This window comes from Medicago truncatula, chromosome 1, assembly GCF_003473485.1.
Source record: "Medicago truncatula cultivar Jemalong A17 chromosome 1, MtrunA17r5.0-ANR, whole genome shotgun sequence".
Classification (NCBI taxonomy): Eukaryota; Viridiplantae; Streptophyta; class Magnoliopsida; order Fabales; family Fabaceae; genus Medicago; species Medicago truncatula.
The window spans coordinates 55070869-55096879 of NC_053042.1; the positions used below are offsets into that span (position 1 = coordinate 55070869).

A 26011-nucleotide genomic window follows, 5' to 3' on the forward strand; every position below is an offset into this window, starting at 1 on the left:
ACATTATACTTTAATTTATTTTAACATAAATAAATATTTTTATAATATATACTAATTTTGAATCACGATTTAAAAAACATAATTTTTTTTATATATATAATTTAAATGTCAATTATAATTAAATTTAAATATTTTGATATTAATTTTATAATTTGGAGTATAAAATTCACATTTAAATAAGCATTACTTATTTGACTTTAGTAATTTTTTACATATTTTAGTTTTATTTTGGGTTGTTTCATATTTTATAATAGGATTTAAAACTACATGTTATTGAAATTGTGAATAAAAAATAGAGAAAAATATGCATTCAAATTTTGTTTATATTAAAATGAACTTGTAATACTATTTTTCTTCAAAATGTGTTAGATTTTTTTTTGCTAGATTATTAGAAATAAAAAAAAATTATTGAGGGAGTAAAGCGTAGATTTTAACACAAGAGGGGAATGTAATTCAAGCTTCTCTCAAGGGAGGTGAGTGAAATATTTTTTAATATGTTTTGAATAAGAGGGGAGGGGAGTGTATATTTTAACATAAAAGGGGAGGAAAGTGTAATTCAAGCATCTTTGAGGGAAGGGAGTGTAATTTACTCTTTATATATATATATATTAAGATTAAGATACAATTCATGCCTTCTTTTTTTTAGTCGATCAAACGTACTCTATGAGGATACATTATAAGTTGACTTTTTTTTAAGAAAATAAAGTGAGGTCAATTTATGTGGCTATTAGACTGGTCAATCACATAGGGGAGTAATACAACACTGGTTTGTTCAATGGTGCACGGGTATCACTTGACAATTGCACTCATCGATGATCAATACGCTAAACCCTAACCACACATTTAAAGCAAAAATCTTGCCAACCCTACTCCACTCTGATGTATTGCATTGTGAAGCCTAGTGTCCATGTAGGCGTCGCGTGAAGGCAGTTGGCCTTATAGTGTGTTTGGGTTTATTGTTAGGAAAGTTGAAATTTATTGAATTGATTTTTGTATGTTTGGTAGTTGTAGGGTAAAATAAATTTTGCATGTAAAATTAATTATATATATTGAAGCTAGAATTTGAAACTTTTATTCTAAAATTGATTTTAAAATTCAAACAATTCAACTTTCTTTTACATATTTGTATTCATAACATAAATCATTTCACATAAACTCATTTTTAGTCAAAATCAATTTTACAAAATCGATTCATTCGAAATTAAATTTTGTGATCGCAGAACCAAACATAGATAATCTTAGATGAGGTGTGAGGGTGATAATTTCATGGTCATCCAATAGAAAAAACTTCACATTGGGGCGCCCCAACTCAAATAAAGACCTCTACATAATCATAAATATGAAATGTAAAACTTCAGTGTAAATAATTTTCTTTTTCTAAAATCAGTATCATAAAAATGACTTTTATGGTGGAGAAAAAATTATATAAACCAAAAAGATGACTTTTACTGTGAAAAAGTAAATCAATATTTGTAGAGATTTGATTCAAAAAAATATTTGTAGAGATGGCTTTTATTAGTAACAACGTATTTTGCTGTGAAGAAGGATATTTAAGAAAATATTATGACCGTTTAAGTTACTTTTATAGTACATAATCTTTTAATAACCAGTGCAGTAATGATCGCAAATGTAGGGGCATTTTTATCCTTTTGTACAAATGTACAATAATGTTAGGTACAAAAAAAGGTGGTAGGCCTTTCATGATCTTCCAAGAGGCAGCGCAAGCTAGATTCAGGGGCATTCCATAACCATTTAACTATGGAGGAGAGCAAGAACAATGGGAGGAATGGGGAGAGGGTCATGATGACCCGAGACCACACAGGATTCAAAAGCATGTATGAGGAATTGTAAGTGTTCTAAAAATTCAATTTTTTTTAGTCTATCTGACAACCATGTGTCCATCCGGGATCAATAGATTTGGCCGAGAACGATCCTCTACACTAATCACACACCGATTACGCGATCAAACTGTTATATACGGTAGAAATCTAGAGAGTCGTGACTCGGTAAGGTGTAGGATAAGAGGTATCAACTAATACTCATTATTTAAACAAAACTGTGTGAGAATACCAATAGAAACTCTTTGATTTATCAGCTAAAAACTAACCTTGGTAGATATCAAGCTAATCTACAGAAATAACCAGAAGAAACTCTTTACATAAAGCCTACCCTGCTAAAATGTAACACTTCGGAGCACATAATGCCACGCAGCATGAGGCTACTAAGTACATGGTGGATTTCACCCTTCTACTCAATTTGTGATTGTTGTCCAACTAGCTGGAAGACGGTCAGAAGTGGTAGGCAAAGCTCTAACATTAATGTCGAGAGGCATGAGACGGTACTGAATGTCGAGATCCCTGAAAATCTTCATCAACTCTTCAATAAGAAGAGACCTCCTGATATATCTTTCTCCCATGTCTTGGAAGTTCATTCTATGAGTTGGCCAGATCGCCACTTTAACCATGTTCAATTGTTCGTGATCCTTCAAGACTATAAAAGGTGAAGGATACCAGTGCTCCTTCTTGTTATCAATGAAACTGCATTGTAGTCAATAGCGATTTTAGGTCATGAGATATATATACCAACAAATATGCAAAGATAATAAAGGAGAGACAGCTTTCAGTTTCAATACATACTTATGTATTCTGTGTTTCATGAGTGAAATCTTTTCAGGTGGGGTAGCTACATGGATACAGAATTCAACAGAATCTCCCATGTCAGGACTACGGTAGAAATTATGTATGGCCTTAGTAGCAAGGACACTGTTAGGGATCGTTATCTTTTGATTATCGAATCTCAGAAATACGGTGGTCAAGATGTTCATCTCTTCTACAACCATCTGAAATCACAAGCAAAAATGAGGGGAGGGGGACAAAATTAGACCAGGTTTGCATTGCAAGAAGACAGAATCTATAAACTCCTAGAGAAATAAACATTACCTGGGTCGCATCAATTTCACATCTATCTCCCACATCAAATGGATGCATTACAAATAAAAATATGATTGCTTCAAATACAGTCTTGCATGTGTTTCCGAATATAAATGCAACCAAGACAAGTTGTGAGCTCACAAAAAGAAGAAATTTGGTAGTAGCAATTTCCAATATCAAGAGCCAAATAACCAGTATGATAATGGCAACTAAGAAATTGAGCATTCGATGAAGTTTATTCACTGCGGTTTTGGTGTCATTCAATGTCAAAGCAAGTGCTCTCCTCTCCCTGAAGGCATTCACCTGGACAATAAAATGAACAATATTGCTGTAATTTGTAAATATTATAGAAGTAAACACATTATACTTGTATGTAACGTGTAAACAAAATCAAAAGTAACCAGGCACGAATACTCTCTCGATGCAAATTTTTGTCTTAAAAAGATTCGTCAAAGCATGTATGATTGAAAATGAGCACAAGAAAAAGAAAAAAGATAAAGCCAAGTTTAATCAGATGCAACTAGTCTTAGGCAGGGTCAAACTGAGCTTAGGTAATACTCCTATACTACTATGGGTTTATCTAATATATATATTACAGCAGGTAAATGTTTACAACAAGTGAATAACGTCAGGAAACCATAATGAAAATGTGATGCACATCAAGGAAGTGCTATCAAATTTTACCTCTAAAAGATATTCCATCAGACAAACAATACTAAAGAAGAAAAGGAAACATATGAAATTACACGGTTTATGCATCATACGCGTTAATTCTTACCACCCAGTTCTTCAACGCAGATTTGCTGATTTTCCCAGAATCAGACGCTCCTTCAAATAGATTTATGGTTTTTATAGCCTCATCTTCTCGCATAAAACGCATTAAGTCCTCAGGATATATAAACCTGCAGTGCAGCAAAAAGGAAGAAAATAAAATGACAGAGAAAGGATTAATAAACAATGGACCACTTGTCATTTATTACATGTAATGCATATTAAATTAGACAGAAACCTTTTCTTTATTGGTCACACTAAAAACTCAATTGATTATGTCACATAGGAGAGAGAAAGAGAGTTTGAATAACACATAGTAGTAGTAGTAGTATAAGTCAAAGACCATAAAACTTGCCTTAAGGTGATTTGGACATGTTTCAATAGAAACTCAAAATAAGAAAAAACATTATTAAATGAAAAATAAACCAAATAGAAGGGGAAGACATCCTAATAATTTTTGATAATCTATACATAATAACAAGAGAAAGAAATAGGAGTTAATAATAATCATAACAGAAGCTAATATCATAAGTAAAAAGCTTACAAATGCATAAAAGTATACAGTCTTAAGTGTCAGGTATGGAAACAAGCAAGCTGATATGTCATATAAATCACGATTGGTGAGTAAAACTAGATTAATGGATAACCTGCAGCCGCGCCTAGCAACATTCTGAAAGATTTTCTTAGCAGCTGCTTTAGCCTCATTTTCACTTCTGATTTGTGTGGCATGCTCATCATCAGCAGAAGAATCAAGTATCTGCTCATCCAATGTAGTAAGTGCCCCGTGCCGAACCATATTCATTAACCTCTTCATATTCCAAGCGGACACGTTATTTGGATTCAGCTTGTGCAGGTGATCAATAGTTATCCCACCACCACCATTCCCAATCCCATTATCATCAGATTTCTTGGAAAGCGGCATTGAAAACTTGCCACTTTTAACCACAGGGCTTTTCTGAAGCATTCCACTCCTCAACCTTCCACTCTTGATGTTAGGAAAGGCACTAGCTCTTAGATCAGCAGGTATGCTAACACCAGCATTTTGCAACTTCTGAACCTCATCAGCAAGCCTTTCCTCTTCCTCTTCCGCCTTTCGAATCTCCACCAAAGGCGGACCTGAGAGTGTTTCGATCACAAACTGATTAAACAGTGACTCTTGAATCCTATCAAAGTATGTACTCACATGAAAAGAAGAAGCTAAAACTTTAACCACTAGAGTTTTCAACAACCACACCAAAGTACCCACCAAGAAACAGACCAAAACCTTAGTCACATATTGAAGGACATCACTGTTTGTCTCTCTTTGAACTCTCTTATCAAACAGAAAATGCCATGCAATCAAAACAAGCCCTAACCAAACACAATTTTGCACAGCTTTCCTCACACCATACACAAAATAAAGAACCCTCTTTCTCAATAGGAAATTCCTTTCAATACAAAACACAGCAATCCTAATAACCCAATCAGAAACCAATCTACCACATATTAGAACAAGAATCATCACTTCCCATTTCCACAACTTAAGCTGCCACAGTTTCTTTTCCCTCAACAAAGGAACACAAAAAGTTGTTACTGATGCACCAATAATTAAAATCAAACTCAACCATTCAAGAAGAATCCAGAGACTAAAATGTGTTTTCTTATACTCATCTGGAAAATCCTCTTCCATAAAAGGATCATCTTCATCATCATCACCTTTCCTCCCAATCATCCCGGACAAAAGCTGACTCGATTTAGCAACCCGACCAGATCTTCTATCAGGTTCATCGGGTGGGTCCATTAATCTGGACTTAGTTTTAGTTTTCATTAACGTTGATTTTCTCTGCATGGAGAGGTTTCTCTCAAACGAAGCATTCGAGGAACACCTCAAAACCTCACAATCACCACCACCATGACCCGCCGGTGATGGAGAACGACGACGGTCGTGATTAGGGGGTTGTGGAGGCCGGGCATACTCACCCATTGAAGGCGAGTCTTTGCTGTGTCTTCTCCGAACAGGATCGTTCACCACGGCATCAATCCCATTCGAATTAGAAGCTGGTTCCTCGAAACTTACTTTCAACTCGCGTTGAATAACCGTGGGAGATTCCTCAACCGGCGTTAACTTTCCGTCAGCGCCATTACCTTCATTCTGCAGCTCTTCCATCTCCAAATCCATATCCAACAACATATCACCGGAGGCACGCTGTTTATGAAGAAATTTTCCGATTAGTTGCGACGGTGGATCCTCTAGCTTAGCTTTGTTGCGGAAATCAAAACTCTCATCACGAACATTGTCCCCGGTGTCATTCCAAAAATCGTAGCTGGATTCTCTCCAAATCTTGTTATTGGCCTGGGAAGGTTCACCGCCGTCGTCGTTGATTTTCACGACGACGTCTCCGGCCATAGGAAAAGAGCGGCTGCTGTGTTGGCGGTCGTGGAGAATAGGGAGTTGTTCGTGGTCGGAATCTGCAGAAAATTTTCTAGAATGTTTATTGTTTTGAGAAGCATAAGATTTGAAGGATTTTTTAATAGTTTGCATCACAGGGTTAAGGTATATCTGGAAAATAAAATTTAAAAGAAGATTTTAATAAAATAATGCATTCTAAAGTTTAGTGAAAGGTGGAAAAGAAAAGAAAGTAGGTATATGGTGACCAAGAAATTTTTCTTTCTTTCTTTCTTTCTATATACTATAAAAGATATATAATGCTTTTCCTTTTTGATTTTGTAGGATTGAAGGGGTCTTTCTAGGACGATGTGAGGGGACGCGTGTACTGTGTATTGTCAACAGAGCAGATGCAAAAAAAAAAAAAAAAAACACTTCTAACGATAATGATGATGACGATGGTTGATAAAGGGGAATAGTATAATGATGTTTTTTAAATTTATGGATTGCAGAGAGAGAGAGAGAGAGAGAGAGTTGTGGTGGTAATGTAATCGTATAACAGTAGCGTTTGTTTTATTCTGTTTTAAATTTTGTTGTAAGTTTGATTGGTGCTGTTTTAGTGATGCGGTGGTCCTTAAATTTATTTCCTTCTCCTGGGACTGTGATAACCGCGTATCCTGCCTGTTATCTCCGGGTACTCGTCTTAATCTATTTATATATTTTTTAGTTTAATTATGATATTTTAGTTTAGGGTCCTGCTAATCGGTGGAGGCACTGGTTAAGCATACCATAAAATGGAATTATTACTATAAAAGGAAACTATTTTTGACATTATTATAAATTAACTACACAATTTCAATGCATTAACTACTATATAATTTCCTTTTTCATACCCTTAACCAGTACCCTGGAGGTACCGGTTAGCATTTCCCTTTATTTTATGATTAAATATGTTTTTTTAAGTTCTATAGATATACATTTTTTTTATTTGTTACTTTAAAAAAAAAATTTGATTTTTAGTCTCTAAAAGTGTATCTTCATTTTTTGTCTTTCTTTTTAAAAGTAAACTTATATTTATAATTCGTATTTTTCAAAATAATTTTGCAAAAATATTTATAATATTAAAAGAATCTTTCCTAAATATTTTTTTTTAACAAAGAATCTTTCTTAAATATTAAAGTGAAATTTTCATTTGATACAAATTTTCTAAAAATACATGCTTGAGACGAGGTTTGAACATTAAATACTCATTAGACCAATTAAAGAGAAAATGTACGGCTAATGTTAATGGCAAATTCTATGGTACACTCAACAATTTGAGTGTATTGATACACCAAATCCTTAAATGAGTTATTTTTTGTAGGAAAAAAACATTTTCTATCATTTATAATTATAATAACTAAATCTTATTTACCAAAAACGTCAACACAATAAAATTTGATTTTTCTGAATTCATATTACTCATAATAGAGAATTTTGATTATTTTTTATAATAAAATGTAGAAAAATTTAGTATGATTTTTCTAAAAAATGAAATGATGTTTTTTCTTATAAAATGATATTTTCTAAAATATATATGTCAACAAACACCTATTTTCTTTCATAAAAAATAATAGTTAATTTATAAAAATTGTAAGCGAGAGTACCGGTACACCTTAATTTGCAGGTGTACCGTAAAAGTTCCCAATGTTAATAGGTTAGGAGCTTTTTGTTTTGTTTTTCTACGTGCTAACAAAAATACCAGAAAATTCGTATCAAACAAAAATTTGGTATTATAATCATGTTTAAATTTTATTTTGATTATGTTGGTTTTTTTTTTTAAACAATTTGATTATGTTGTTTTTTTTAAGGAATTTGATTATGTTGGTTGTTATGAGTATTTCGTTCACTTTAATTTTATCGTATTATTTATAGTATTTTACCTGTATTATATTAATTTAGGTGTTGTAAGTTTTAGATTCATCATTTACCATTTTAGCAACATTGCGTCATGTATAAGGATGGAAATAGGCTATGCCGAGTTAGGCTTTGTAAGACCTGAGCCTGGCTTGTCAATTTTTTTAAAGGCTTAAGTCTGGCATGCGGCCTGTCATAGGCTTACAAAGTAAGCCTGAGCTTGACCTTCTGAAAGTCTGATACGTCCTGCTAGCCTGTTAAAAAGTCTATTTCATATGAACATATTTAAATAAGCAATGTGATCTAAGTTTAACTAGACTAACGAACAAATATATCAATTAGATTAAACTCTCTTTTGATAATCAACATGAATTTTTAAGAAATTTAACTATATATTGTATCATATTTCAATTTTTCTAGTTTATAATAATACATTCAAATATGCAAAAAATTAATGTATACTAATAAGCTTAAATTACTGAAAAAGTTAAGAAATTTCTATTTTAATTCAAAATATAAAATATAATATAATAATAAATAATTTTATTCATATTTACTTAAATAGGCCGACCTAAGAGGCTTTTTGAATGACATGTAGCCTGACCTTTTAAGCTAAATAGGCTTTTTAAAAGTCATCGTGAGCCTAGCTCAGTTGGTAAGGATGATGCATAATATATGCAAGTTCTGGGATTCGAATCCCTAGTCATAGGCCGGCCTATTGTAGGCTAGGTCGTAGGCCGGTCTGGTCTATTCCCATCCCTAGTCATATACTCTATTAGTTTAATTAAATGAATAAATATCATTTTGTTTTATTAAAAATTAAAAAAAAAAACTAACTAAAGATTTCCCAAATATTATTAAAAAACAAAAACATATCTTCAAATTTGCATACGTGAATCCTAATTGTATTTGCCTTTTTTTATTGTTTTGTTTCAATTTTAACATTCATTAACAATATTTTGTTTTTTCCCCTAAAAAAGAAAAACAATATTTTGTTTCCTTAATGATTGAGGGACTAAATTTGGTATCATACTACATCAAATAAAATCATGTTTAATTCTTTTTTTTTTTTTTTTTTTTATACTTAATGATTGAGGAACTAAATTTGGTATCATACTATATCAAATAAAATCATGTTTAATTCTTTCTTTTTTTATAAGTTAGTTACCACAGTAAAAGGTTTTTATTTTTTTATTTTTATTTTTTTGCAATAGAGGGTCGGTGGCTCAAAAGAAAAACTAAGAGAAACTAAATGCACATTCCTAAACATAGAAGCCCATAAAATATCATTAGAAAGAGTCTATAAAGTAAGAAAGAACTCCAAAATAAAAAAAGATTCCAAGAATCCATAGAAAGATTAAAGTTTGTGTTGTTGTTGTCTTTACACCAAGTATGAATAACTTGTGTGTGCCAATGTGTTTGAAGAAAATTTTGAGTATGGTCAATCAAATAGGGGATATAATTAGATGGGATATACCTTTTCTCCGATCTTGCGGCTAAACCCCTTAAGTCATCTTCCATCAGAATCACGAAGACAACCTTCACGAGCTCCTTGTTCTCTTTACACGACCCATCACAATTAAGTTTAACACAATCATGATTATTACAACTAATGAAAACAGTTTCCTTACAATCATTATCCTTTTGCAAATGGAGGTTGGAACTTTCTTCAATAGCCCCTTCTAAAATGTTGTATGATACAAGTAGAATTCGTCGATTTTTAAAATCATTCATCAAACACTACTTTATTTCGCCACGTCCAAAAGTGCCAACACATAGTCATGAATGTTATTTGCCAACTACCATTGAGATCATCATCCGCTTTAAAATTGAGGTTGTTGAAAACTCAATCCATGCAATCAACAGCAAGGAAAAAATGGTTATTATTAAATTTAAAGGTAGAACTTTACCCTGTACCTGGGTTTGCACAAGTGTAGTATCATAGTACATGGAGAAATGTCTCATCTGCATTCCCACAACAATAATTAATGGTAAATATAAATAATTCTCTCTGTTAGAATTTAAACTTTGATTTTTAGTATTTTGGGAGACTTTCGCTTTTTTTTTTGGGTGAATTCCAAAACTCGGAGACCATATTCTTAAGTTAGATCCAATCTCATTGAGTATTTTTTTTCTCTTCTAATGGTCAAAAGTTTAATAAAAAGTTCAAGCTAGAAATTCAACTCGGCTTCTATCGAACTATTCGTCCTAATAGAAGTTCATTAATCACTTGATTAATCTCATTTAATATTTGATATCAATGATAAATTTAATATTTAGTAATTATTGCTTTTTACTATCGAGAAATATAATTTACTACAAATATTTGACTTGTCCTCTCTCCCGATCTTTTTTGTTTCCTTCTTCAAGGCTCCTGCGTGTACTATTTCCTCAATCTATTTTTAATCGTTTTTTTTTTTGTGGAGGAAGTGACGAAGATAGGAAAATATGTTGGACTAATTGGAACACTATTTGTTCTAAAAAGGAGAATGAAGGTTTGAGGTCCTGGCGGATTAGAGAATTTAATTTGACTTTACTTGGTAAACGGTGTTGGAGGTTAAAGATGGAGAATACGAGTTTATAGTTGCGAAATACGATAAGGTAGGAGAGAGTATTAAGCAAGGAGGGCAATATAATTCTGTTTGGTGGAATAATTTAATTGGTATCAAAGATGGGACTGGTGTGGGTAGGTTGTTTGATGACAACATTGGCGAGAGGTAAGAGATGACACACATACTCTTTTTTGTTGGGATCTGTGGCTGAAATGTTTTCTCTCGGGTGGGGGGAGTGTAATCTCCCATACTGCTTTCAAGATTGCCGATTGACCCCACAAACCAACACGAGTCTTTTCAGCGGATTTTGTCCTCACTCGCACGCTTACCGAAAAACTTCCTGATAGGTCACCCATCCCAAAATTGCTCAAAGTCAAGCACGCTTAACTGTGGAGTTCTTATGGAATGAGCTACCGAAAATAAGATGCATCTTGTCGATATAGGTAGTACTAAACAATTCTTATAAGCCTTCCTTCAACCATACAGTCACATACCTGTATGGCCTCGGGATCCCTCTCATTCTAGTGTGATTTGGTACGTCTAGAAGATGTCGGGAGTCGCTCATTGTCGTGCCTTATGCACTGGCAACCACTCTTCGTCCTCGTCAGTCTTGGGTGTTACAGGGAGAATGTTGAGGTGTGGAAGTGGATTCGTAGGTTATTTGCTTGGGAGGAGAGCTGATTAGAGAGTGCAATGAATTTTTAGTTAACATTGTTCTGCATCCTAATATTTCTGACATGTGGTTATGACATTTGCATGCTTAAAAAAATAATACCGTTATAAGTGCCTATAATTTCATGATTTCAGCGATAAAACTGCATATGCTTAGAACAAGGAGGTCCCTTGAAAAGGTTAGATGTGGTAACATGGAAGATGTTGATCACCTGTACCTCTCTTACGATTATTTATGGAAAATTTGGAATGATATTTTGCAATGGCTTGGTTTCAGCATGTTATCAGCGGCGCATGTCGTGGATCACTTACACGAATTCGAAAGTATAGGTGGTTTTCATAAAAGCCGCAACTTAGTATTTAATCTCATTTGGCTCTCATGTGCTTGAGTCATTTGGAACGAAATAAATGCTTGAGTGTTTAGACAAAATAGGTCTTCGTTACAATAACTTCTAGATAAAATCAAGGTTCAAATTATTTTTTTTTGTTAAAAAAATAAAACGATGTTCATTCATTCAAATTGATAAAGTACATTAGATACAAACATCGATAAAAACGTAAAGGGTGAATCTCCAAACAAACTCACAACACCCAAGTTAATAGCATACGACGACAAAATGCCTACAAATAATATGATAAAATATAAGTCACCGAAATATGTAATTGACTGAAGACGATTTTTCAATATGAACTAAACGAATACCGCGACAAAAGTTTGAATCTAAAAAGTGAATTTTGCTTATATTTTGAAACGGAAGAAGTATACTTTAATTTTAATATGAGTCATAGTATGATTAGTATGAACGAGTTGACTTTGTATTAGTGAACCAATCAACGTTTAAAGACGATCAACTCGAATTCCGACTCCAATGGGAAACATGTGACCGTAAGTCTTTCTCAATAAAAACCAGGTCTTGTTTGTCAAAATAAAACTGACTTTTGTGGTGCATAAATGTAGTACGATTTTAATTGCTGTCCCATTTTGAACTTTTAAAAAAAAAATATATTACCTTTCAGGTAGTAATTCATTGTATTTTTTTTCTTCTTCAAAATTCACCATTTTAAGGGTAAAAAATATAGGCTCAAATTAAAATTGGAACAAAATATATAATTAGAGAAATCAAAAACCTCTGGTGTGTTTGATATGTTAAAAAGGGAAGGATATGACAACCTTAATTATACAATGTTTGATCTCTAAAACGGTTTTAAGAAGGAGATGAGAAAAACTGAAATTCTTGTCTCTTACTAAATTACAACACAATTTTTTTGTATCATGTTCAAGTTGTCTAAAATATAAAAATAGTTTTTTGTATACAAAAAAATCTTATAAAATAAAAAATTATTCAATATCATAAAATTTTGCCATCTGCTGTTCTAACTTGTGTTGTGCTGTTCTGTTCAATGCTTAATGATTTACGGATCAAATCAAACACACATTTTTTGTTGGTTGAATAAACTAGAGGAGAAAAATGCAATTAAGTCCATTATTTCCTTAAAGAACAAGTCCATTATATATAACTACAAGTATTATTATTATTATTATGGACATGATAAGTAAGGTTAGGAGTCTTTTGTTTTTCCGTGCGCCAAGAAAATACCAGAAATTAGTACCCAACGAAAATTTGGTACCCATGTGTAATGTGGTTACGTTCGTTCAAACCAACTAAGCATATACCGAAATTTATTTTACCTGTCTTAATCTTTTATTAACTTTAAGATTAATAAAAAAAAAATTATTGTAAAAAAAAAAAGATTAATAAAAAATTGATTCGTGAGATAAAATGGTGGAATTTTACCCCTCAAAAACAAATTAACGTTTATTTTAAGATTAAAATAATTAACAAGGATACATTTAGCATAATGAACTAAAATCTACAACGTGGTGAATTAAGATTCGAATTTAGATCAAACTTCATATTAATATGGCTGTAAAACAAAACTACTTAATATTAATATTTGATACGATATTACACAGTTATTTATTCAAAAAAAATATTTTTTGATAATGAATATTAAATAGTTAAATACATGTATATTAAACAAGGTGTTTGGAAAGTTTAGAGAGTGTTTGCAACACGAGTGACTCTCCAATCGGCCTAAGTCATGGGGATATTTGAGGGCTCGTACTAAGGCCAAAGATCTTAATTATAATGAAGTTGGGTTAGGGAAAAAAATACAAGAAGTAATTTTATTGATTCAAATAAACTGTGCTGCAACCATAAGTTGTACAATTGAGGAAATGATTGATATAGCTTAAGCTTTCAATTCCATTCACAATGTGTGAACAAGCTGAGCAATGAAGTCCCAACACATGGATATTTGTTTGGTTGGCAACACATGTAATCATGTGTGCTGTGGTTTGCGTTTAAGCTAACGTCCAACTAATGTACTGTACCTGGTACATGCTTTCCTTAATTCCAATCGATCGACATTGTTTTAACTGTATTATATTGATCGATGTTTTTGCCACTTAACTGTAACGTAACGTAATAGCTTAGTGTAGTCAAAGCTGGGTAGGATGGATATCGCAAAAACATTATACATGTACCTTACGTACGTGTCAATTCGACAAATCACAAATGCCGTCATTATCGCCGCTTAGGCTCTGATCAATCTTGCCATTTTTCATCTTCAATTTTAGATTTTAAATTAAAAATGAATTAAGTTGTTTGTAGCAACTTTGAAGGAAAAAGTAATTAACAGGTGGTTAATTTTAGATTTATGCACTTTTAAAGAACTACTTGAAATCTTGGATAAAATAAGAAAACCAGAAAAGCATAATTCCTCATGTGACAACGCTGTACGTAGTTCAACAGTATTATTAGCACTTGTAAACGGGATCCTCAGATGAATCATCTTCATTATATAAATACTCTGTGACAATCAATTATATATATAGGTTGAGGAAGTAAAGATAGAAGAACCATTGTAACCATTTGGTATTTGTTTTTACAAATTTCAACATGATCCAATTGCTAGAAGTAGAGGAAGACCAATAAAACCTAAGAAAAACTATAAAGAATACATAGAAACGAGAATAGCATTTACATAAGGATCCTGCTAAAAAGTTTCCAATCCTCTTTTATTCATTTACAGAAGTGTTCCTTCAATACCTATTACCTATGACTCAGAAACGAGAATAGCATACATAAACTCCATCATTCATGACAGCCCACCTAGCATTTTCCCTATCCCATTGAACAATGGCTCCATTAGATACAACAAATTAAGATACCAGTGCCAAAGCCATATGGACCACCCTTTTTGGATATTATTTGTTTACTTTCCAATGGCCCAAGCTTCTCTTACTAAGCCATTGAAATTTGAATGCCTAAATCAGATTCCAGAGATGATATAGGGCATATTGCATTAGGCTTAAACGCCTTACAAAGTTACCCATCATCACAAGTAAATGAGACAAACTCATAAAATACGCAAGGTACATATTTTTAACTTTCAAGCATTTGACATTAATCTTTAAGTTTCGAGCATCAAACATTAAATTTGTAATTATCAAATACGCATTGTGACCGCATTGATGTCTCTCAAAGCTCTCCTAACTTTCATTAAGAACCGCGTGCAAGATAAAATTTGATTCGTTCAGTTCATAATATGAGAAATGATTGCTTGGAGACAAATCCAATCAAAAAAATCTGGGCACACTCCTATCTTGTCAAAGAGGAAATGCAGCCTGGCCATCCCAAAAATTGGTGCGGCGCAGGAGCAGGGCGCATAGAGGGAGCTATTTCGGTGGCGCGAACACTAATACATTTAATACCAAATACTGAAATACCTTAAATATTACTCAAAATTCATGAAGTATCATTCATAAGTTGAAATAAAAGCCACAAGTCTTAAATAAAAAAAAAGGTTCAAGAATCATGAAAATCTTCATCACTTTCCTCCACCACTAGAGTTGTGCATGTGCTCCTCTTCATTCTCTTCCTTTTCATCCTCTTTTTCTTCATCCTCCCAATTAACGAATTCTAGATCATGAACATATTCATCATCTACCAGACTACCACCACTATCTTTGCTTTTCCCTTAGAGCTTGAAGGTTTAGGCCACGCTGAGGCGAAGGTGCAGCTGCATTCTACGATGCTGCTTGGCTCCTAGTGTTGATTATGGGCTCAGCAGCATAACTTATCTAGCCAACCCAAATCATCGTCATCATAAACAACATCACCTTCACCTCCACGGCATTCATCTCCCAATAACCATTCGCTACTACCATTAATATCATCCACGATCACTAGATCAATCACATCATCACTGTCATAGCGTTCTTTCACATCATCATGCAGTGACTCCAATTTTGCCGCGTTGGCTGCGATAGCGGCCACACCAGCCAAATTTGACAACAGAGGCACACTCACTCAAATGTTTTAAAAAAATAAAAAAATGGTTTATTGATGTTAACTAATGTGACTCATTTATTTATCTTTTAATTTCTTCCACTGTTGTGTGTGTGACCAAATAATTTTACTTGTAATTGTGTCTTATGTAAGACTAGATCTCATAATATATGGTACAATATTTGAATTGAAGATACTAATGAATGATCCGTGATTGTGGAAGATATAAAATGTAATGCCAATGATAAAACCAACAACGCAAACAAATATATGAAAATATCATAGCAATTTCTCAAGCAGGCCGTAAGAAATTAACAATAAAAACCATGAAGTCACCACTAACTACAACAACCATAAAATAAATATAAAAATAACAAGATCACTCATAAGTTAACAAAACATCTACATCCTAATATTGAGAAAAAGGTGAGATCAAACTCTCAACGTAGATGTTTGATGTCATCCGACCATTGAGGTTTTCAATCTCAGGGACCTTAAAAGTGTCATTTCAGGAATCATAGACAACCAAACTAAATATCCCATTTTTCAGAAACTCCATCAGCAGTTGACCATCTTCTGAAATATATACTACCTTGCTATAGATTGAATAACCACGAAGTCCCGGCCTGTAAGGAACACTTACCAATTTAGTCCAAGACATCAACACACAAGCCACCATGCGGAAAGCCTGCCACCCTGTGCAAGGATGCACAAGAAACCCCTTAACTCTCCGAATACCATGTTAGAGTTGAATCCATGGTCATAGAGAGGCTGTGAAAGCTTTCGATAGCACTCTTTCTTTAAATCAAGAGAAACGTACGCCAACCAATTAACGGTGTTACAGACAAATATTCTGAGGATGTTGTTGAATGCAGAGAGATGATTTATTCAAGAAGATTGGTGCAGCATTTGGCGATTAAGAGTGCCTCCGAAAGTATGTAATTCAATTTGGTGAATATGTAGAAGTTTGCTTACCGTCAAGGGTAACATTTGAGAATTGAATTACAGGATTGTCAGAATATTTGGAGGCGATTAGAAGTTTGCTTACCCTCGGCATATACTTTTTCAATGCTTGGCTAAAGTTGATTGTTGGCATATTGCAGGATTGTTGGCATATTGCAGGATTGTCGGCATATTGCAGGATTGTCAGTCGTGTCTTGGTGTTGGTATGGGGGATATGGTTGAATTGGAATGATTGGATGCGGAATCAAAAGAAGTTATCTGCTGTAGAAATTGTCAATTTGGTACAGACTATGTGCGAAGAGTGGAAGGCAGTTCAGAACTATGCAGAGAATGGTATGGTATCAGATATGATACGTATTAGCTAAAATTAATAAGGGTAATAACATATTGAGAGAGCAAAGGAGATAGAAAAATTGATCTTTAAAGACTTTCCTTCGCAAACACAGTGTGATGCTCAAATACGAAAGACAACTTAACCAACTAATTAATGTTACAGCGATTGCTACCATTTGTTGTCTCTTTCAAATAACATTGACTCCAATGATTGATCAAAGTAAAAATAGAAAAATTCATCTCTTTAAGTCCTTACTAATTGCAAGGACTTATTTTTTTTGTCGCATCCACCTCTAAATATTTCATCTCTATCTAATATAAAATTAAGTTTGTTTGAGGCCAATGGTTTCATACCAATTGTTAATCAAACTCCGAAGCAGAATACATACATAATCCAGCCAATGTTATAGAGAAATAAAACTGAGAAGAGTTAATAATGGAGCAAAGAAGTGGCATTGTTTCTTTGGTTGTGAAGCTACCAAAGAAGTATGGCATGAAGCAGAAGTGGGGCAAAAAATCGAACAAACTTTCAACAGCGCCGAGGGTTTTGTGGAGGCAGTTTTTAGCTTACTGACATAACCTGATTAGTGCAGTAAAATAATAATAGTGATTGCACTGGGGTCTTGAGCAAAGAAGAAACATAATGCTTTGTGACAAAGAACTTCCATCAGCCTGAGGTTTTTAGAAGAATAAAAGGTCAGTAGAATAATTGGTGCAGGTTCCGGTCCGACCAACAATAGAATGCAGCACGTTGGTATTTCAAATCAGAACCTGCGATGGATAAAGCCCGCAACAGGAAAGCTCAAATGCAATGTTGATGCAGCAACATTCCAAGATCAGAATAAATGTTTCTTACATGATGTAATAAATGTTTCCCTAAACGAAAAAAGTGCAGCACCAACGACAATTTCTCGAAAAATCTGACCAGGGACATCTGCAAGATACCAAACAAAAAGTTTCAAATCCTGCTAACAAAGTTTCAAATCCTCTATTCAGTCCTTAACCAATCCCCACAACTACAGTCATGACAGCCCACATGGCATTTTTCCCAATCCCTTTGAATTGTGACGCCATCAGGTACAACAAAATACTACTTTCCGAGTTGTCCTCCTCGCTAAACCTGGAAATCTTTCACTTTACAAGCAATACTGTAATTGGATTTCCAATGGCTTGAGCTTCCCTTATGATTGTTGGTTTTAGCCATTGAAACTTTCATGCGCAAATCAAATTTCTAAGCAAGTAGTCGTTCAAAATTCAGGTTACATGCCTAAATCAAATTTCTAAGCATGGTAGTCCTTCAAAGTTCAAGTTATGATAGAGGGCATATTACATTTAGCACATCACATGTAAATGAGTGAAACAGATAAGAACTCAGAGCACAGATTATTAATAGATAACTACCAGAACAGGATATCTCAGAATTCAGAACCTAAAATTACTAACTGAAAGGACTTATTCTTTTGAAGCATCCACCTCTAAACATTTCACCTCTATTTGATATTGACTTAAGCTTGTTTGAGGCCAATGGTTTCATAGCAACTGTTAATTGTGAATCAAACACTGCGCCAAAATGCAGAATCCAACCAATGATATAGACTAACAAAATTGAGACGAGTTCATAGCTATAAAGGTATTTTAAATAACACGTAACAACACTATTGAAAATATCAACACCTCAATGCAACATCCTCCACTGCCGCAGTTTAGGAATTGAATATGAGGAGTGTCACCTACGATTATGTGGGAAATGTATAGAAAGAAGGTCAGGGGGTGGGGTATATATTCGTAGAAGCCAATATTTATCTGAGAAGTGCTTCCACCTTGTTACATATCTAAAAAAGCCAACCAACTTATTTCTGTCTTCAAGTCTTTACCATTTACAAATGACAAGTGTTGCACAAGATTAACTTACAATAATAAAGGGGAAAATGCTCTTCTAGTCTTCAAGTCTACTGCATTTCCCCTTTGATTTTATAGATGACATAGTGATTTTTAACTTTTGTGTATCAAAAATTAAATTTTAAATTTTTAAATATTCATTTTGACCACCTTGGTGTCTCTCAAAGCTCTCCTAACCTTTATTAAGAACCACATCCATGACAAAATTTGATATGTTCAGTTCATAATATATAGTACAAGATTTGAAGCAAGGATACTAATGATAAATGATTGTAAGCTATATAAAACATAATCGACAATGACCGAACCAACAACTCTAACTAAGAAATAAATGAAAATAACATAGCAATTTCTCAAACCGCGGATTACATAGCCTATAAACTAACAATAAACCGTGGAGCCACCGGTACCCAGAACAAGCATAGCATAAATATAAATAACAAGATTAGAAAATAACATATAGGTTGTGGTTGAGTCTCTAGCTCGGGTCACATAACATAACATCTAAATCGTAATAAAAATACTAAAAAGGTGATATCAAACTCTCAATGTAGGTGTTTGGTGTCATCCGACCATTAACGTTTTGAATTTCAGGAATCTTCAAAGTATCATTTTTGGAATCATAGACAAGCAAACTGAATTTCCCCATCTTTAGAAACTGCATCAAAACTTGGTCATCTTCCGAAATATATACTGACTGGCAATAGCCAAGAAAACCACGACCTTCCATGTAAGGAATACTGAACAATTTAGTCCAAGACTCTTCATTTCCATATTCTTTCATAATCCAAATATCAGAAAACTTGTCGCCATGAGAAAGGATGCACAAACAATCCCTCAACACCTCCAAGGTAATACTAGTGTTTAATCGCTCATTATAAAGAGGTTGCAAAAGCTTTCGATATGACTCCTTGTTTAAATCAAGAGAAACAATGTGCCATAAAGAACTACAAATATCATAAGCCAACCAATTAACAGTGTCACTGACAAATACTCCCAATCCTTGAATGAAGCATTGATATGGGATGTCCTGAATCCTTTTCCAATAATCAGTACCCAAAGTATGAGTATTAACTTCTACTTTCTTACAGAAAGAAACAGTGATAACCTTATAATTATCAGTAAAACGATCGTACACTAAGGTATAAAACGTTTGTAAATAGCTTCGGTAAGGATTTTGATTTTGTAAAGGAGGCAATATCTTAAATTTTCTAATGGAAGGGTTGCATAAAAGAGCTAAAGATTCATCTATTCCAAAACAGAGCATGCCGTGACAGGTGGAAACCTCCCCAAAACTGTCTCCATAGTTGATAATAAGAGGGTACCTAATAAGTTGGGTGGACACAGAGTTGCTGAAAACAGAGGAAACTGGGAAATAACACAGAAGGAACTCACTTGAGAAGCTTGTAGGGGTTAGGATGAGGTGCCGGCGGTCGTGGTTGGAGGTTGACAAACGAAGTTGCTTCTTGGCGAAATTGGAATCATGAGAGATAAGATAATTCCATGACTTGCAGACGCAACGGAGTTGAAGGAGGTGTTTCACGGGGAGCAGGCACAGGATTTCTGCCACCAGATCGAACGGAAGAGCGGGTGTTAGGCTTTCCGTCATATCCAAAAGCTCAGATTCAGAGTGAAAGACAGTGGTGTTTTTATTTATAGGGTTTGTCTAACATGTGCAATATTGCACATGTTAAGGTAACTAAAAGTAGTAACTTTTCATTGAAAACCAACAATTATTTTAAACTTCTTAACATGTGCAAAGTTGCACATGATAGAAAAACCCTTATTTATATTGTTACTAGAACGCCGACCCATGCGCCGCACGGGTCTTATGAGCCGGAATAATTTGATACACGATAAAACGAAATATATTGGAAAATACAAAAATCTCTCAATGTTTGAAAAGTGACCTAATCAAGAGTATTAAATTATGAGAAAAAATGGACAGAAATATTAAAATTTTGCCCTTGTCCTTGTCGATACAATGAAGTTTTAACCGTCCTTGTCCCTGTAATCAATACGAAATGACTAATAATTTTTTTGAAACAATTGGTGCAAAATAAATAAAATTAAGAACGAATAAAAGTTCATTGTATACTATCCAAAAGCAGATTGCTAACTTACCAAAACATGAACCTTAAAACAAACATGGACACCATAGGACTTAAACAGACAAAAATAGCAGCAAATGGGAACTTTCTGCCGCATGGGTCATACCAATTTTAACAACTACCAATAAGATATATCATAATAAAAGAATTGTTCTCAAATAAGTTATATGGTGATCATGGATCCACTCATGTATTACACAAATATGCTATGTCATAGACCAAACTAAATTTAGTTACAAATAGTATTACACAAATATGCTATGTCACAGACCAAACTAAAATCAGCTACAAATTAAACTCAAATATTAAAAAAAATGTTGAATGAACACATATGAGTCATTCGAACTTTGGTCTTGATAGTGTTTGAATGGCTAAGGCAGTATCATTGAAATTCCATTGCAATTCTAGCATCAATCTGATAATTTAATTCATTACTTGATACCACCATGTATATACCATATTGATGTAGGAATTTTAGTTAAAGATTATCACATAACTAATGGATTTAAAGTGGGTTATTTGTTTGTGCAATCAAAGTGATTGATACTGTTATACTCAAACTTAAGAACATCAAAATTGTACTTAAAACACCAGAATCTCTAATATTACGTTTGCTCTAGCTTGTTGTCCAACTTAAAGCTCTTTTATAGCCTTTTACTTGATCAAAACTCAGTCTTCTTTTCATCTCCAACATTAAGTTATCATCTTGCTCCAGGGTATTGAACATTGGTGGAAATTATTCATAGAAACATTGTTCTCCAAGCTATTAAACAAAAGAAGCCACCCAAAAGAAAACAAACCAAAACCAAATATCTATCAGGTGAAACCACACCACCTAAAACCGCAAATCCAGCATGTCACAAAAATGCAAACAGCCAGCTAAAACATAATTAAACACTTGTATTCTATAGCAAAGCACTTACAGACCAAAGAAAAGAGCAGAATGAAAGTTGCTCTGCTGCCGCTACAAATGGTGGTCTATTGTACAACTAAGAAACCAGTGTCACACTAACATAACAGCTTACTCAGCCGAAAGAACAATATTATGAAACAGACACTCGTTCTTTTCTTGCTAAAGAGACCACCATTTCCAAAGCCTTATAATTTTCCAATGCTATACATTTAATTATAATATTGCCAAACCAAAATCTCCAATTTGAAAAATCCAAATATCAGGATATGTAAAAGAAACAATGTCAAAGCCTCTGTGCGAACATGAATGACTATGTGTAGACATTATATATAACCAAAATTGGACCATTCCTTTAAATTGTGCAAAGTTTCAAGAACACTACAGCAAACACTAAACTTAAGACCCTATCTAAAGTCCTATTTATGTTTCTCTAACCATTGCTGAAGCACATGCAACATCTAACTTATTAATGTCATATCCTTATGTTTCATTTGAACAACATTTAATCATGACTTAGATCATCAAATGATACAAAATTGTGTGATAAAAAAAACAGAGATAAGCAATGCTAATATTGCTCAATGACAGAACAAATGACAATAAAAACAACAATAGGCCAACATGATAACACCAAAAAACTACAAAATCAAATCCAACATAATTTAACTCCAAAACCAAAACATGCTAACACTTAAAAACAACACCAGACTGTCGACTAAAAAACTAATTCCAAAGAAATATGCAGCTGGATCAGAAAACAGCCTCATTAATGATTGATGAAGCAATCTGAATTGATAACCATGCAAAACAAAACGGCAGCTGCAGAGACAGCCGGAAAACCAACTCAAGTAGAGAAAAATCACAATGGACCTGCAGTGCACAAATAAAACAACATGAATGACAGACAACACCAAAAAAAAAAACTCAAAGAGACCTGCAGCCAATACAGAAAAGCGCAAAATGCACCAGCACTCCAAAACAAAACAAAAACATAAGGTATGTGAAAATCAGCGAGTCTCGCAAAAGGGTATGTTACCTAAGGTACACTCATTAATGCAAGGTTATCTTCAAATTGGGGCTGAACATAGACCTCTTTAACAGATGGGGTTGAAACATGTTGTCATTGACTTATGCAACCTGAAATAAAGCAAAATGAGACTATTGGTTTTCTACTTCCTCTCAAATATAAAAAGCAAAAATGAACAAAAACAAATATTAGTAAAATAATAAGAGAAGCTCCAATAAAGAAAAACAAATTATTAATTAAAACTTTATACAGTTTCCAAATATTAGCAAAAAAATATAATTCAAAGAACATCATAAAAAATCAATAACATCTATAGTAATGATCACATGATTGCAAGAAATTACACTTATATGTACTACTGTCGACATAATTTCCAGAGTGCTTTTTTTATCAGCTGGTTTGAGCCATTTCTACTACTCAAAAACTGAATGTAGTTCTGAATAAATTTCAAAAAAAAAAAAGTGGCAAATCAAGAACAATAATCATGTACAGAAAGTTGTCATAAGAAGTTTCACAAATCATATTTATTTCCCACTAACTTCAATCTTCCTTTAAGAGAAATATGACTTATGAAATGAAGTCTTAGCTTCTTGTTAAAATATGTAACTCAATAGTAGTAGTCATAGCCTCTTTTATCTCATTTTTTTTATCGTAAACATACTTTAACTCATACCTTTCAAGGTTCTACCCTTGTCACTTTTTATTGGCTCCATATTTGAAACCTGTTGAAGATGATAAACAGACAAACAATAAACTAATGCAAATTAATGTTTACAATAGCATTCTTTAAAAATAATCACAACATGTATAGGTACTTCAATAAAAAAATTAAGGATCAAAGAACACATTACCATGAGCTGTGACATATCTCAAATCCAATTTGGCCAGATGAATTTAACCATTCTTCTCCACACCTATATATGAACAACAAAAAACAAACAAATCAATAGTTGGAACCCCCAATTTGAAAATACCCAAATTACAAAAAACGAACCAAACCCACAATAAATCTATATATGAACAACAATTACCTTGATTTCTGCAAGTAACATACAAAGATACCAAAAGCCTCCTCACAATCAGAAACATTCAACCTACTGCCCAGTGCCTCTGCTTAAACCTCCTTATTAACTTAAGCAGTATGCTTTGTTGCAGAAACTCTTGCAAAAAAGAAAAAGAAGATTATAAATAAGGAATAAAATTGAAAGAGAATGAGGGATGATGAAACAAAAAGGCACAAATCTGAACTAAATAAAGTCACACTTCAAGTCTAATTCCTAACTATTGCAGAAATGTACAGATTGCATAAGTTTGCAAAAGTTTCTTTCTTCAAATTATGGTGAATTTTCTTCAATATCCTTAATAAAAAGCACCCCTCTCTAAAATATTGCAATTATTTCTCTCTTTGCTCATTCAAAAATTTTCACAAACACATAGTACTCACAACCATTTCAAATCCACCAAACTCAAATATTAAAAAAATCAAAATTCGACAACCACGACCATGAAAACTGTTACTTTAGCAATAATCACCCACAACCATAATCCTCACAATATCAAAAATAAATTTTAAAACCTTCCAAAAAAAAAAATATGCACTAAAAAACTAAAGCATACATTGATTGGATAGTAAAACCTCACCAATCCACAGTATGGCTGAGAATTCTCTATGGGCGAGAACGTCTTGATCGAAAGCTCCACAGTTTCCCTCTCCGTCATCGTATCCACACCGCTTACATATCAAACTCTCTTATCCTAACCTCTGTTGATTTGTCCAATTTTTTGAATCTGAACCCTGCTTTAATAACGAAAAATAACCCAAAAAAAAAAAAAAATACTCATATGAAGAACAAAATTGAAACATGTACAGTAATAAATTAATAATTTAATTTGAAAAAAATAGAAAATAAAAGTAATAATCTGAAAATCATGATCCACACAACAACGATTGAGATGGAGAATAAATTTTGTACCTTGTGAGCTTTTAAATTAGGAGATGGAGAAGAAAGGGTAAACCAAAGGAGAAGAAAGAATGTAAATATTACCTATGAAAAAATTGAATGATGTCGGCGGAACCTTCACTGCTGCAATCATTCTTTTCTAGTAAATATGATTGATGACAGTTTCATCCATTCATCCGAATTTTGAAGGCAAACGTGAGAGAATCAAATATTTACTTTTTCATTGGTAAATAAGAGTAGGAGATTATTTGGGCTTGCATAGAATACACCAAAGGTCAGTTTGAAATTTGAAATTTAAATTGAACTTTCATAGGAGGGAAATATTTTAGGATTGTATGCTTAGCATTTAATGTTAGATAATTAGAGGGAAAAATTAGGGTTAATGGTTGCATGACCTAATAAGCACTAGATCGTCTACCCGTGCTGCCGCACGGGTCATATATAGTTAAAAACGTAACTTGATGAAATATAAATGACAATGGTTGTTTTTTTATAATAGAAAACGGTTATCTTAACGTAGAGTTTGATAAAAATACGATCAAGACGCGGCGGTATTGGATACATTGCTTTTAATAAATTCGCTTGATGAAACACAGTAACTCAGCAAGAAATAAAGTAGGAAGAATTAATGGATGCATTAACAACTTCCTGCTCTGTTCCTTTGGGTATTACTTGGAGGATTTGTCTGAAATCACTGCCAAGTACGACAACCTTTCCAGCGAATGGGATATCTGTATACCGTCATTTTGAGAACGAAGAATGTCTCTTAAACTACAGTCAAGTGTCTCAAAACAATGCTTATGCATCAATGGTGCCTCATCCCAGATTATGAGCTTTGTTTTACCTATCAAATTACAACATTTCCTGACTTAATTAGATGCTGTCATATACAGCTTGTAGTTTACATGCTTAGCCTCTACAATCCATGGAGGTCCTTAAGGCTTCCCCAACTATAGTTTATTATGTGACACTAATCAAAGTATATTAACATACATTAATACTAAAGTTGTAAGTTATCATTCTGTGATCAAAACTTTTTTTACCTAACCACTATATGATAATATTAAGTATATAGTCCCTAACAGTTTTAAACTTATGTAGAATGATTTAATTTAGGAATAAAATGATTTTTAACGTTTTATCAGATGTTCATCAATTTATAATTCTCATATAAATGACTATTTAAAATATGAAATACTTGTAATATAAGGTCATAAACTCTAAAAAAATTCAGTTAATGCCTTAATGGACCTAGATAAACTA

General features: G+C 33.3%; 2 protein-coding genes and 1 long non-coding RNA gene across 6 annotated transcripts; all 3 read right to left on the reverse strand.

The window, feature by feature from the left end:
* Positions 1 to 2014: 2014 nt before the first annotated feature.
* On the reverse strand, positions 2015 to 6653 carry LOC11438231 (mechanosensitive ion channel protein 6). The gene is made up of 5 exons (XM_003592629.4): positions 4349 to 6653; positions 3709 to 3832; positions 2940 to 3233; positions 2637 to 2839; positions 2015 to 2537 (listed from the first exon to the last, which is right to left on the reverse strand). The coding sequence occupies exons 1-5, from the start codon at positions 6220 to 6222 to the stop codon at positions 2252 to 2254; spliced, it is 2781 nt and encodes a 926-aa protein (XP_003592677.1). The 5' UTR covers positions 6223 to 6653; the 3' UTR covers positions 2015 to 2251.
* A 12340-nt stretch (positions 6654 to 18993) lies between these two features.
* Positions 18994 to 20388, reverse strand: LOC11446728 (F-box/kelch-repeat protein At3g23880). The gene has a single exon (XM_003592634.4). It carries the CDS (start codon positions 20343 to 20345, stop codon positions 19260 to 19262), a length of 1086 nt encoding a protein of 361 aa, XP_003592682.4. The 5' UTR covers positions 20346 to 20388; the 3' UTR covers positions 18994 to 19259.
* A 1700-nt stretch (positions 20389 to 22088) lies between these two features.
* LOC112419805 (uncharacterized) lies at positions 22089 to 25015 on the reverse strand. 4 transcript variants are annotated; one of them, XR_003009873.2, is made up of 7 exons: positions 24833 to 25015; positions 24429 to 24582; positions 23819 to 23947; positions 23639 to 23701; positions 23461 to 23509; positions 22797 to 22897; positions 22089 to 22630 (listed from the first exon to the last, which is right to left on the reverse strand). It is a non-coding gene; the product is annotated as an uncharacterized lncRNA (long non-coding RNA). The 4 variants fall into 4 exon arrangements; XR_005643906.1 differs by lacking the exons at positions 22089 to 22630; positions 22797 to 22897 and adding an exon at positions 23210 to 23223 and having other exon boundaries at positions 24761 to 25012; XR_005643905.1 differs by lacking the exons at positions 22089 to 22630; positions 22797 to 22897 and adding an exon at positions 23210 to 23223 and having other exon boundaries at positions 24429 to 24585; positions 24833 to 25011.
* Positions 25016 to 26011: the final 996 nt, after the last annotated feature.

Coding starts and splice junctions, on each gene's coding strand:
- LOC11446728 (XM_003592634.4), bottom strand. CDS start 20,345: ATGACGGAAAGCCTAACACCCGCTCTTCCGTTCGATCTGGTGGCAGAA.
- LOC11438231 (XM_003592629.4), bottom strand. CDS start 6,222: ATGCAAACTATTAAAAAATCCTTCAAATCTTATGCTTCTCAAAACAAT. Junction 3,833..4,348: donor GTTGCTAGGCGCGGCTGCAG/GTTATCCATTAA, acceptor GCTGCACTGCAG/GTTTATATATCCTGAGGACT. Junction 3,234..3,708: donor CTGCGTTGAAGAACTGGGTG/GTAAGAATTAAC, acceptor TTTATTGTCCAG/GTGAATGCCTTCAGGGAGAG.